Here is a 12,973-nt window from a genome sequence, read left to right as displayed (position 1 = left end):
GGTGTTATCCTCAGATTACGTGCCATATGCTCTGAAAAAGCAAGACTAATGCATACCAATCTATGTGCATCAGAGATGAAATTACCTGAAATAAACCCCTGGTCACCAAAGAGGGCATACATTGCAACCCTCGTCCCCCAAGACCAGGGGTGGGTTTATTTATTAATTAAATTTATAGGCCGCCCAATCCCGCAGGACTCTGGGCGGCTTACAAAGCAAAAGGAAAAGGAAAAAAGAAAAAGAAAAAAGGAAAAAAGGAAAATAAAAAATGATTTAAAATTCACAACACACATTCGTTCTAGTTGGGGCTGGACTTTTCAATAAGGTCAACAGCCCCAGGCCTGCCGGAACAGCCAGGGTTCCTGCCGGTTCTAACTGGTTCGGTAGAAGAGGTTTGTCAAATCTACCATACCGGTTAGAAGAAGTTCAACCAGTCAACCTGGAAGTAAGTTCCGGAACGCCCTGACGCTCGCTCGCCCTGCCCGTTCTGTCACAGCTCGCTCACGGTGGCAACGGTGGCGGCAGGAAGCTAACAAAATCATGCGCATACACCGCGTGGCTGAAAGGGGTGTGACAGTGGTGGGAAGCTAGCGTATGCCAGCCCGCAGCCGAAAGAGGTTGGGCGGTGGCGGCAGCTGCAGACTAGCGTATGCCACAGAAAGGGGTAGGCAGCGAGAGGCTAGCGAACGCCAGCTCGCGGCTTTCACGAGGGAAGGCCTAATGTTTTTTTTAAAGAATATTTTATTTATTGTGTGAAGAATTTTTTAAAATAGTTTTATTTAAAAGTATTGAGTATATAATTTTTTAAAATGGTTTATTTTAATTTATTGTTGAATCTTTTTTTTTTAATTGTCTTAGACTATTTAGACTATCTGTGAGTTTCCTGGCACTGTCCTTTACAATTTCCCACAATGCCTTGATGGTTTTTATTCCAGAGACTTTGTCTTTCCTGTCCTTAGGATTAGGGGAAAAAACTGGTTTCATATGCAGTCTTTTGGGGGGAAATTGTTATTTTTTTGGTGTTTTCCTGGCACTGTCATAGTTTGTGTGTGTGTGTGTGTGTGTGTGTGTGTGTAATGTCCCGCAGGTATCTACACATTAATAATGATCAAGTACTAATAATATTTCCTTATACATTTTAGTGACCTTTCCTTACATCATTGGTTTTTCTTTCATACTTTTAGATTTCTAATTTCTGTTTCTGTTAGTTAGCAATTGATAAAACAAATCTCACGTGAAAAAGTATTCGAGGCCTTCTTGATTTTAATTGTCAAATTATTCATTCTTGCACATTCTAATATTTATTCATTTTCATATCTTTGTTTTTCCACTGTTGTGCAAACACAATTCCAGCAGCTGTTACCATGTGTAAAATTAGATATGCATTGTATTCCCTTTGATATGCCCAACCAAATATTACTGGTTTTAAATCCATATCTTGCTTTACCATTGTTTCTAACCATGACACCACTAATTCTTGAATAGCTACTTGGTCTGTCCTAAGTACTGAACCTAATTCATATATTCCTGTTTTTTGAACTGAGGAATAAATTTCAGAAAAAGAAATCTGTATTGCTCTGTGAATCTACCCATGACATTCATTCTTGATTTAACTTTTTAGATGAAAAACTATATCTTTCCTGTTGTTGGGGGACATCGTTCCTAAAAAGGCTGTACATTGTTGGGTGAAAACAGAGGTTCCTTCTGTAACCCGTAGTGTAGTCCTCAGCTTACAACCACAATCGAGTCGAATATTGTTTTATTTCTTCTGCAGTTAGTATTATTTAACAGGATGAAGAGGCAACAGAGTATGACCACTAGAACAGTCATCTTTACTATGTAAGTAGCTGTTTTATTGCTTTGTGTGCTTGTTTCATCCTTAATATAGTAGTGCAAGCAATTAAAGTCTTCCTTTCTGTATCTCTTTGTGCAGGCCATTCATTGGAGCAAGTTGGTCAGTGAGTGACTTCAACACACAAAAGGACAGTAATCTTCCTTTTCTATTATTTTGTGTGCTGGTTTCATCCTAATGCAGTGCATGCAATGAAATAGTTCATTTCTGTGTCTCTTCTTTGTGCAGGCTATTCATTGGAGTCAGTGATTTTGAAGACTGGCAAGGACAGTCATCTTCCTTCTGTAAGTAGCTATTTCATTGTTTTGTGTACTTATTTTAAACTTATTTAAATAGTAAGTATACAAAATAATCATTTTCCTTTTTTATATCTTTTTGTAGATCATTCATTGGGGCAAATAATTCAGTGACATCGTGTTGGCCACTCCCACCTGTCACATGACTGCCAAGCCACTCCCATCCAGCCACATGACTGCCAAGCTACTCCCACAAAGCAGGCCACACCTACAGAAGAGGTTCCAAAAATGTTGAAACCCACCACTGCCCAAGACCCAGTCTCCAAGGCATGGAACCTGAAAACTCCCAGTACTAAAAGTGTGGGGGATATCAGACAAGCCCCAGAATGAAGTCCCAGTCCTTCAATTTAGATTGAATTATATTATTCTAAAAATCCAATTGTAGCCAATTCTTTGTGTCAAAATCCACATTGCCCTCTGCAAATGAAAGTATTTTTATTGCATTTTCAAAACTTTTCTTCACGTTTCTGTCTTAACTAATTTATTAGTCCTATGCTTTTCTTTGTATGGTTAGGATGTACATTGTAAAGCTTACAGAACCAGATTTACTGATATAAGGATCTTTAAATATTTAATGTCTTATGTTTTTACTTCGTACAAAGCCACAAATCTTCTAGAGAATTTAACTGCTGAAAATGAACAATAACCTAAACAGCCTTTACACAAAGAAGCATTTGTCAAGTCTCATTCTGTCCTCAAATGATCAGAGAGCAGAAGCTCCTCTCTGGACACTTCTGTGATATTCAGTCAGAACACTCACCCACGTATCTGTCAACAACAGCTACTGACCTCATCTGCATCACATGATTTTTCACTTCAGATATACTATAGCTGGGGACATTGGAATGAATCTGGTATAAATCAATCATCAAGAGAATCATTAGGCTAATAAAGCACTAAGAACAAAACCTTTTTTAGGCACATATATTAGAGAAAAGTCAGATGGATTAAATCCTTATACACATGCTCTTACATCCATAACATTATTTCTGAAAACAGTCATAACCTTCAGAATGAAACTGCCTGGAGGCACTTCACTAAGTCTGGGAAAAGGAACCAGTTTCTGAGGAAGAAATTGAAAGGATCTAAGTAAAAAGTTCATACCAGCAAACTTCAGATAAAATGTTGGAAGGAAAGAAAATGAAATAATTAATAAGCAGGTAGACAGGCCCCAAAATTGATTAATTTTACTATATGGATATTTGATAATAATATGGCCTGTTTTAAATTGCAGTTCATGAACTAATGTGTAAATAGGGACTTTGAAATTTTGCAGTTTCCCAAATTTTGTTATTGTTTTCCAATTAAAAACAGTTACAATGTATATTAAGGAAAATTGCAAAAGAGCTGATTTTTAAGAAATGAAGATACTTGTTTAATACTTACACACACACATAAACACACACACACACAAACATATTGCAATAAATTTCATATAAACAGCGCAAAACATTTGCATGTATTTCTATACTTTCTAACTGAATACAGCCGACTTACAACCATTCATTTAGTGACCATTCAAAGTTACGACATTTAAGAGTGATTTATGACCGGCTTTCACACTTACAACTTGCAGTATCCCCATGGTCACATGATCAAAATTCAGGCACTTGGCATTGGCATCTATTTGTGACAGTTGCACTCTCCTGGGGTCATGACACATGGTCAATGGGGAAACCAGATTTGTTTAACAACCGCATGTGTTTCATTTAACAACTGTGGCAAAAAAGTCATAAAATGGGCCATAACTCATTTAATAACTGTCTTGCTTAGCAATGTAAATGTTGGGTTCAATTGTGGTAGTAAGTGAAAAACTATAAAAATAGAACAGATTCAAGAAAATCTATTCGAGGGGAAAGAGAAAATTCTGAAATCTTAAATTAGGTCATTAATCACGACATTTAAATCTTAATCACGTGATTTAAACTTTACAATTTAAATGACTTGAAACCCAGTTTCAGAAAAAGTAGAAATGTCCCCTATAATCTCTAAAATATTATTTAAAATATTTATGTGTGTTTTAATATTGAGTAGTAACAGACATAGACCAAAGTAAGATGCAGTCTAAGGACAGGAATGGAAAAGGCACATGGAGAAGAAATGCAACATTATCTTCTTTATAGAGTTCTCTGTGCGTGACTTGGCTTGGGAATACATGTAGAAGGCCAATTTATGTCCTGACAATGTATCATACTTCCAAATAAAGGTGGAGCAACTCCTCAGAGCATATGAAATTACTGACATGGCTGGACTCAGTATTCTTTCAGTCATAGGTCCTTGTCTGGAATACTACTTGATTTTCAAAGCTATCAGATAAACCAAAGATGGCTATAAAATTCCTATTTTAACTGTAATTAATATATAGTTTTTATGATAACTGTTATTTATTTATTTATTTGTTTGTTTATTATATATTTTCTCCAGATTAAGAGCTGTGCTGCAAAGGATGAGTGAATATTACCGTTGCATTCATCTTTCCTTAACAATCTGTTGATAGGATTATCTACATACTACTATGGTAAAACTATTCTGTTTGTAATCTTCAATTAACCTAAAGTCTAAGCACATCATAGCACAAACTTTTTTGAATAAAAGTACCTTAAATGTACTAACTTAAAGAATGCATACAAAATCTGAGACACATTACTTCTGTGTAATTGAGATTTCAAGGAGCTTCACACTACTTCTATTCACAAAGTTGTGGCTGCTGAGTAGTGCCACACTGCTCGTGCTTTCTGACCATACTTCCAAGAAATCTGAAGGTTGTGCGGTGCAGGAAAAGATGGGAGAGATGTATCCTTGCTTCCTTTCCCATCTCCCTCTGGCCGCCCTACTCAATCAGCTGGACAGTAAGTCTCGAAAGGTGAGCAACAATTGGCTGCTCTTCAATCAAGTCCAAAAATTGAAATCTCTTAACAATGGTAGGCAGCAAAGGGAGAACCAAGGAGAGGTTTGTATGCCTGCTGTCTGCAGGGCTGTCTGTGCAGTGATTGAAGTCAACAATGGGGAAGGGAGCCATTGGGGACATGCAGGATTGACAAGTGGGGATGCAGTCTTCCTTGTAGTCCATGGCTCTCTTTGTTCCCCTTCCCCAGCTAAGTGGCAGGCAGTGAGGAGGAGAATGCTTCATCAGAGCTCTGCTGAGAGTCAAGGGGGCAAAATGGTACCAACCTGTATTATATGTGGAAAGAATGCCCAATGATTTCTCTAGCCCAAGAGTGTCAAACTCAAAGTCTGCGGGTCAGATTAGAAGGACCAGCAAAGTACCAGCCTGTGATGCCTCTGCAGCAAAAACAAAGCTCAAGAAGGCCACTGCCCCACCCCAACCACAAGCTCCATTTTCGCTGGCAGAGGGCGGCAGGTTGCCATCGAGGCCAAAAATGGAGCCTGGTAGGGCCACCTGTAGCCCTCCTGAGCTCCGTTTTCTCTGGCAAAGAGTTGCAACCGAAAATGGAGCTCGGGATCCTGTTTTCACTGGCAAAGCACTTGGGTCACCACAGGCGTCCTCCGACACGAATGATGTCAAGCTGGCCACAACCCAACCTGAAGCCAAACACAACTCTGATGCAGCCCTCAATGAAATCGAGTTTGACAACCCTGCTATAGTCAATTCTAATATTAAAGAATTAAAAAAAACAACAAATTATACTCCAAAACCTGCTTATCCAAAAATTAAAATGGTAATTACAAATAAATTAAAATTTAAAATTGTAATAGAACATCATTCCAAATCTCTTTGTATTATATTTTGAAACATATAGTTTCACTATAGTTGCTTAATTTTACTTAACACTAGTCTGTTTTAAGAAACCATTATTTATCACAAACTTTCTAAACTAACTGGATTATATTTTAAAATAAAAAGATAATTTTAAGTTTCAGAATTTTGTTTCCTGTCTTCTTGGACATAATCACTGGTGCCATGGACTATTGTGGCCCGGCGATGGCTAGCGAAGCTGGCAGCAGTGTCGGATAATGAGGAGGCTGGGGAGGAACATGGGCCAGTCCTGGGGGCTGAGGAAAGCTCAGATGAGGACTCTGCGTCAGAGGCAGAGAAAGAGATCAGACAGCAGTGAGGCAGAGGAACAGCTGGAGCCTGTTCCCAGTGTGTGCATGCGCAGAACTGCCAGAAGACAAGAACAACCAAGAAAGCAGGGTCAACTGGAAGTAAAGCCACACCTTGGAGGTGATTGGCCCCTCCCATAGGAAACAAAAGAGGACCAAATGGGAAGTTTGCACGGAAGTTTACCTGAGAGACTGCCTCTTGCCACTTACCTCCCAACGACCAACAAGATCGCACAGGTTGGGCCTCCTCCGGGTGCCGTCGACCGGACAATGCCGGCTGGCGGCTCCCCGGGGGAGGGCCTTCTCTGTAGCTGCGCTGGCCCTGTGGAACGATCTACCCGTAGAGATCCGGACCCTTACCACTCTCCCGGCCTTTCGTAAAGCCACCAAGACCTGGCTGTTCCGGCAGGCCTGGGGCTGTTGATCAATATCCAGCCCCACTTAGACGGAATGCATGATGTGGAATTTTAATAATTGTATCTTTTTATTTTTAACTTTTAAATGTTTCTTTTTATCTTGCCTGTAAGCCGCCCAGAGTCCCAAGGGAGTGGGCAGCATACAAATCTTATTAAACTAAACTAACTAAACTTTTGCAGGAAACAATTTGTTCCTTCGGTCGTTTCAAGAGCGGAAAGTTCTGTTTGTGACTATAAGAGACTCTATGCCAAGTGTTGTCTTGCCCTGTGTCTGGAAACTAGTTATTTGGAGCTCTCCAAGTAAGATAAGGTTTGTGTTGATAAATATTCCTCTGAAAGACTGTTTGCCAAGCCTTGCTGACTATGAATGAAAGGAATTCACAGTCGTGTAAATAAAAGAGGTTTTGCCGGGATCAAGACAGCTTCATGCTTTTTAAGAAAGCCTAGGTCAGAACATGGACATGATTCAGCGTCAACTGGAAGTAAGCCAATGGTCCCAAACACTATTGTGGATTTTAGCTCCCATCAGCCTCAGTGAATTATGAAAAGTATAGTCTTGAAAAAGGTAACAGTGTTCCAGATGCCTCGGCATATATAGTCATGCTGGCTACATGACCACGGAAACAAAGATAAGCACCTCCCCCTAGTCAGACATGACTGGACAGGTGAAACCTTTACTTTTAGTCATCACTTTGTGATCATTCTTTCAATGATCATTTATCAGACCTGAAAAAAATGGACTTACGACTAGTCCCCATGCTTATTATATTTGAAGCATTCCAGTCACATTCTCTTGTCCCGCGCAAATTGCCTCTGCTTCCACTCCTCCCACCCATTTATTTTCCCTCATCTCTGCCCTTTTGACAGCCCTTCACAGCATGGCAGAAATGATGAAGCCATTATATTCCGCCACTGGTGCTGCCCCCAGCTGATCTTCATTGTGTTCTTTCTTTTCCTCAGGGCGAGTGGGTCCTGTCAGTGCTGGGATCACAGCTGCTACCACCTCCCCTGCCACCAGACTCTCCCGAGAGTGGCAAGGAAGTGGGAAGTGGGGGAAGGAAAGAAGATTGTATTCTCACCTACTGGACCCTCCTGCCAAAACCACTGCAAAGCCCCGCTTTCTTGAATTTTATACTGCATCATTATTCATTTCACTCATTGAGTGCTTCCTCAGCCCTCCCCCATCTACAAAACATAAGTTGCCCAGAATTGTTGGGAAGTCAGGTGTCTTACACATTAAATTAATATGTTAATACACATCATACCTGTATCTTTTAAAAAGCACCTACTGTGTTAAATCCCTTATGCACTTTCAGATAATTGTTCCAGCTTCTTCTGCAAGGGGATTCTTTGAATATCATATTTTTTAAATAATTTATACACTAATTATGGCACTACTCATATTTTATGATGGATGGATGGATTCAACTATAACCATTCTCCAAATGTGGAAGCTTCAATTACGCTGACTTTTAAGGAAGGTGACTACTCAAGGTAACAACTGAAGGATAAAGAAGTATTTTAAAGGAAAACAGCATACATATTTATTTATCCAATATCTCATTGTATCTAATTTTTAAAAAGGAACAATTTATTTTTAAATGAAAATATAAGCTATAATTGAATCACCAACTATAGTGCAGCTGGCATGTCCTGAAGGAAAATGTTTTGGGGAAAGAGAATCAGATACCGGTAAGTAAAATGATAAACTCATTTAAAAATTCCATTAAAATGTGCACTCGATACCATACAAAAACATGAGCAAATTTGGATATCCATGATTACAAGCTGAGAAGCTGTATAATAAATCAATCCATTATATCAAATCAGTAGCACATGTACAATCTTATTTATATTGTATTGTTTTTACCTATATTTCTATTAACATAGCAGTGTTAAAGTCAGCTCATAGGCATTAATACTTTCCAATAAATTAATTGGAAATTATAATTGTTATATGATATTAATAAACAATTCACTTTGTTATTTGTTTAGAATCATCCAATTTAAAATAACTATTGTACATAATATTTTGTTCAGTCATATAAATATGACATGCAAGTGAACTGTAATACTTAAGTACTATTGCACTATGGCTGTCAAACAACACTAAACTGATAATCTCTATTAATAGCAAAAAGTCAGAGATTTATAATTCGACGGCTATAGCCATGGAAAATATTTCCCAATTCACTGACATCTATAGTTCCATCTAATTTATGCTTGGTAAATTTTCTGATATATATTTATTAAAATAGCATCTCAGTCTTTGAATAAACATACTGTGCAATTTAAAAGTCTGTGCATTATAGCCAGCGGTATATGGAACATAGTAGCTAATGCATTCAGATGCTTTTTGATCTAGTAAATGATAATCATAAAAAAGCTCACCTACATAAACAGACTATATTTAGACTAAAGCAAAACATTTTTCAGTTTCTCTTCTATTACACACATATTGATCAAATTAATTGAACTGGGTTCAAATGTTAATTTCGATACATGGTGAATGTTTTTATTTTAAGACAAGTAAAACCTTAACAATGATTTTGATAGATAGTCGGTGGAGAATAAAAAACAACATATTCTTAAAAATAATTGCCATTGATCATTTTAAAATTGCTAGTACTTCTTTTATTGTCATAGTTCACAATATTACAAAATCAGCTGCTTGTTAAACTTAGTGCAGAAAACAAAATCATTATCATTATTGCCTGGACATATTAATATAACAATGTCTAAATCCATATTTATTTATTTATTTTCCACATTTTAATCCCATATATACATTTGAGCAACTACATTTATGAATGTGTGCTACTCATTTTTAGATTAAAGCCTATCATCTTAAATTCATGTACAGAACATTAAACCACACCTAATAATTACATGACACATTAGCCATCTTATTAGAAATTAAGCCTTCTTAAAATCAAAACTTTATTGAAAGTAATGTTACTCTGAATTGGGCTATAACACTAAAACATGAAATATTCCAGAAGAGGAAGTCTTTAACTATAAGAACATAACTATAGAGACAAAAGCCACTGAGTTCAACAAGTCTTCAGTACAAGGGATCAAATCAAACCAGAAACAAGATTCCTATTACTCCTGAAGCCTTTTACAATTAAATTTAAGTAGGTTGAATTCTATTTTACATTTAAAATATGTATGAAATTTGCAATTTATATTTTCTCAGATAAGCTGCTATCTTCTCTGATAGCAAAAAGGGGGGAAGGAAATAAAACCTTTTTTTTCTTTTTTTCCCCCAGAATGATTTAAATACTGTTATTTTCAAGTTAATCACATCTATAAAAAAGAGGACAAATAATGTATGTATATTGCACTGTTTATCTTTCATTTATTTACGTATTAAACAGATTTATATAGCTGCCCAGTTCATACACAGTAAGTCTGAGCAATGTTCAACATTAAAAAACCATAATTTAAAATTTCCCTATTTACAGTTCAAGAAATTTAATTTTTCTGCTATAGCTTTCTCATTCCACTAGTAGTATATTTCCTTCCTTTAGGGTAATTATTATTTCAATTCATTTAAGAGGTGCAATTCTTCTAAACTTTGAATTATTTCTCATTAAGGCTTAAGCATTACAGATAGCATTTTTAAAAAAGTTCTGTGAAATGTGTGCGCGCACACACACATACATATACACAAAGCAGATCTATACAGCTCTACAATGTAATAATTTATTAGTACTTAACTACAAAAGTTAATTATCCATTTCAAATATAGCACAAATATTTTACTCTGCAAATAGTGAGCTGCACGAATATCTGGTTTTTCAAATTTATTTTTATATATGCATATTATTTAATGAATTATGTTCCTTCTAAGAAATACGATTCACTTCATCTGACTTCTATATACAGTAAGCAACCAACTTATACTACATTAGATACAGTACTCTACAAAGATTTTTTCTTTCTTGTTTAAATTATAAGCTTACTGATCTCTTTTCGGCAGTTTTTGGTGAATACAAAACATATCATGTATAAAGACATTTTGTCTATCAACTGTTGCTAATTTTACAAGTGTCTATTCAAAACTCACCCATTGAGTTTAATGTAGTTTATTCCAGTAAAACATTTTAAGATTTCAGATCAGAAAGATTATACTGATTCTAGTGCATTTCTGTAGCAAACATTTCTCTTCCAAAGGAACTACCAAGATAAAAAGGGGAGGATATTTTAAGATAATAAGCTGTCAGTTTCTACAAACAACACTTTCTTATAGCAAAGATACATATTTAGGTTTTCCTTTTAAAAAGCTGTTTAAGAACAAACTAAAATATACCTTGATGTAACCTTTAATGATATTTTCATACACTCTCCCAGCCAATTCTCTAATAAGGTTTACATTGGACCCGATAGCAGCTATAGCTAAGCAACATTTAAAATAGAAACCCAAAACTTACAACACTAAGTGTCCAAATACCACAACTATCTACTCACCCCCTGTGACCTGCCATGATAACGATAGGCTGTCAACAAAGAAAAAGTGCTAATGTTCTCCGTTGCTGCTACTTGACCTGAGAAAAGCCAGAGCTTGTTAATGGTTTCAGTGTCAAAAATAAATACTCCACTGGCAAAGCAGCTGCATACATTTCCATAGTTATTTATCTTAGCCATAGTCAGTGCTCTGGAATCCTTTAAGGACTCGACATAAAAGAATCTGGTAATGCTGTTGCCTCCCTAATAGATTACCATTTTTCTGGAAAATCCTGGAAGAAAACCAGTAATATAGATACTCAAATAGTTTTTCAATATGAATTGTTAAAATATCAAAAACACTAAAAAAAATCTAAGCAAAGCCAAATTAATATTGTTCTGCAACGTGAATCTGTAGATTCAAAAATTAAGCATTCCATACCAGTAAGGGCGCTCTAGCTTGAAGCTTCAACCTTAGCATGGCTGCTTTAAATGATATACTCTCTGATAGAGAAGTGTGCTCTGTCTCTTAATTTGTACGACTACCCAGGGGCTTGTTGAAATGGGTGGTCGTACAAGCAGGATAAATAAATAGATAATCTGGTATTTTTTTACTACAAATACAATAGTTTTACTACAAATACAGTAGTTCTTATGATAATTTATCATAAGAGGAACTTTTGTATTTATAGAACAAAAATCTCTACAAAAAAGGAAAACATAAATTACCAACTTATATATTTGCCGAAGTGGCAATATTTAACATCTATTGCACTGCAAAGTTGATAATATATTGCAATGCATTTATGTCATTCTGTATAAAATGCTAAGTGAACAGATTTGTAGTTAGCAGAATTCTGATTTTCACTTTCATTTTCAGTTAGAGGAAGCAATTCGTAATGATAAAGATACAAGTAGTCCTCAATTTATGACAATTGAGCCCAACATTTTTGTTGCTAAGTAAGACATTTGTTAAGTGTTTTTTCTCCATTTTACAATCTTTCTTGCCCCAGTTATTAAGTGAATCACTACAGTTATTAAATTACTAACACAATTGTTAAGTAAATCTGGTTTTCCCATTGACTTTGCTTGTCAGAAGGTCGCAAAAAAGTGATCCCATTTTTGGGACACTACAGTGATCATAAATGTGTGTCAGTTGCCAAGCGTCTGAATTTTGATCACATGACCATGGGGATGCTGCAGCAGTTGCAAATGTGAAAAATGGCTCTGCCACTTTTTTCAGGGCTATTGTAACTTTCAACAGTCACTAAATGAACTGTTGTAAGTCGAGGACTACCTGTATTAGGAAAAATATGCTCATATTTCAAAATCAATTTTTATTTCTGTCACGTAATATGCAGATGTTTAGCTATACTTTGAAAAACATTAAAATGACACCACACAAACAAAATCATTAAAGATGTTATAAGCTGAAGCAGATTTTAAATAAATAGCAGTGCAATTTTACCAAATTATGCTTTATATTTTACCATTTTAAAAGCATGGAAGGAATCTTGATTGTGGATGTGCTAATATTTTTGGCATATATGTAAACTTAAATATTATTACAAAGAATTGTTTGTATAGAATGACTGTTGGCTTACCTGAATGGTCGTTCTCTAGGTGCTGCGGGAGTGTCCAAGCATGGGTTAACCAGCTTGCTGCCCAAGGACTGAGTTCAAAGTTTGTGTAGCCACGCCTCCTGCTCCTTTAGAGGCTCAGTTTAAAAAATGAAGGTATGAGACCCAGAAGGATGCTGTATGGAGAAATGTCTATGCCACGGAGGTGATAAGTCACGCACCTGCAGGCGACCCCAGGGCAGGGTTGGACACTCCTGCAGCACCTAGAGAACGACCATTCAGATAAGCCAATGGTCATTCTCCTAAGCGCTGCTT

At 36.5% G+C, this 12,973-nt stretch overlaps 1 protein-coding gene across 5 annotated transcripts in view; it reads right to left on the bottom strand.

Moving 5' to 3' along the window:
* Positions 1–12,973, bottom strand: part of RBM20 (RNA binding motif protein 20) — a 99,412-nt gene that overhangs the window by 58,591 nt on the left and 27,848 nt on the right. Inside the window, exon 1 of one of the 5 annotated variants that reach the window (XM_087725824.1) lies at positions 10,945–11,044. The exons of 2 other annotated variants lie outside the window; for them this stretch is intronic. In XM_087725824.1, the coding sequence (XP_087581950.1) occupies positions 10,945–10,973 (29 nt within the window). In that variant the 5' untranslated portion in view covers positions 10,974–11,044. Of the gene's footprint in view, positions 1–10,701; positions 10,794–10,944; positions 11,045–12,973 lie in introns of those variants that run through there. 2 more of the 5 variants (XM_087725823.1, XM_087725826.1) reach the window with 2 other exon arrangements.

This window comes from Thamnophis sirtalis, unplaced genomic scaffold (genome assembly GCF_051295495.1).
Source record: "Thamnophis sirtalis isolate CommonGarterSnake01/CBP01778 unplaced genomic scaffold, rThaSir2_p1.2 scaffold_11, whole genome shotgun sequence".
Lineage (NCBI taxonomy): Eukaryota > Metazoa > Chordata > Lepidosauria > Squamata > Natricidae > Thamnophis > Thamnophis sirtalis.
This window is presented reverse-complemented; position numbering and strand designations above follow the sequence as displayed.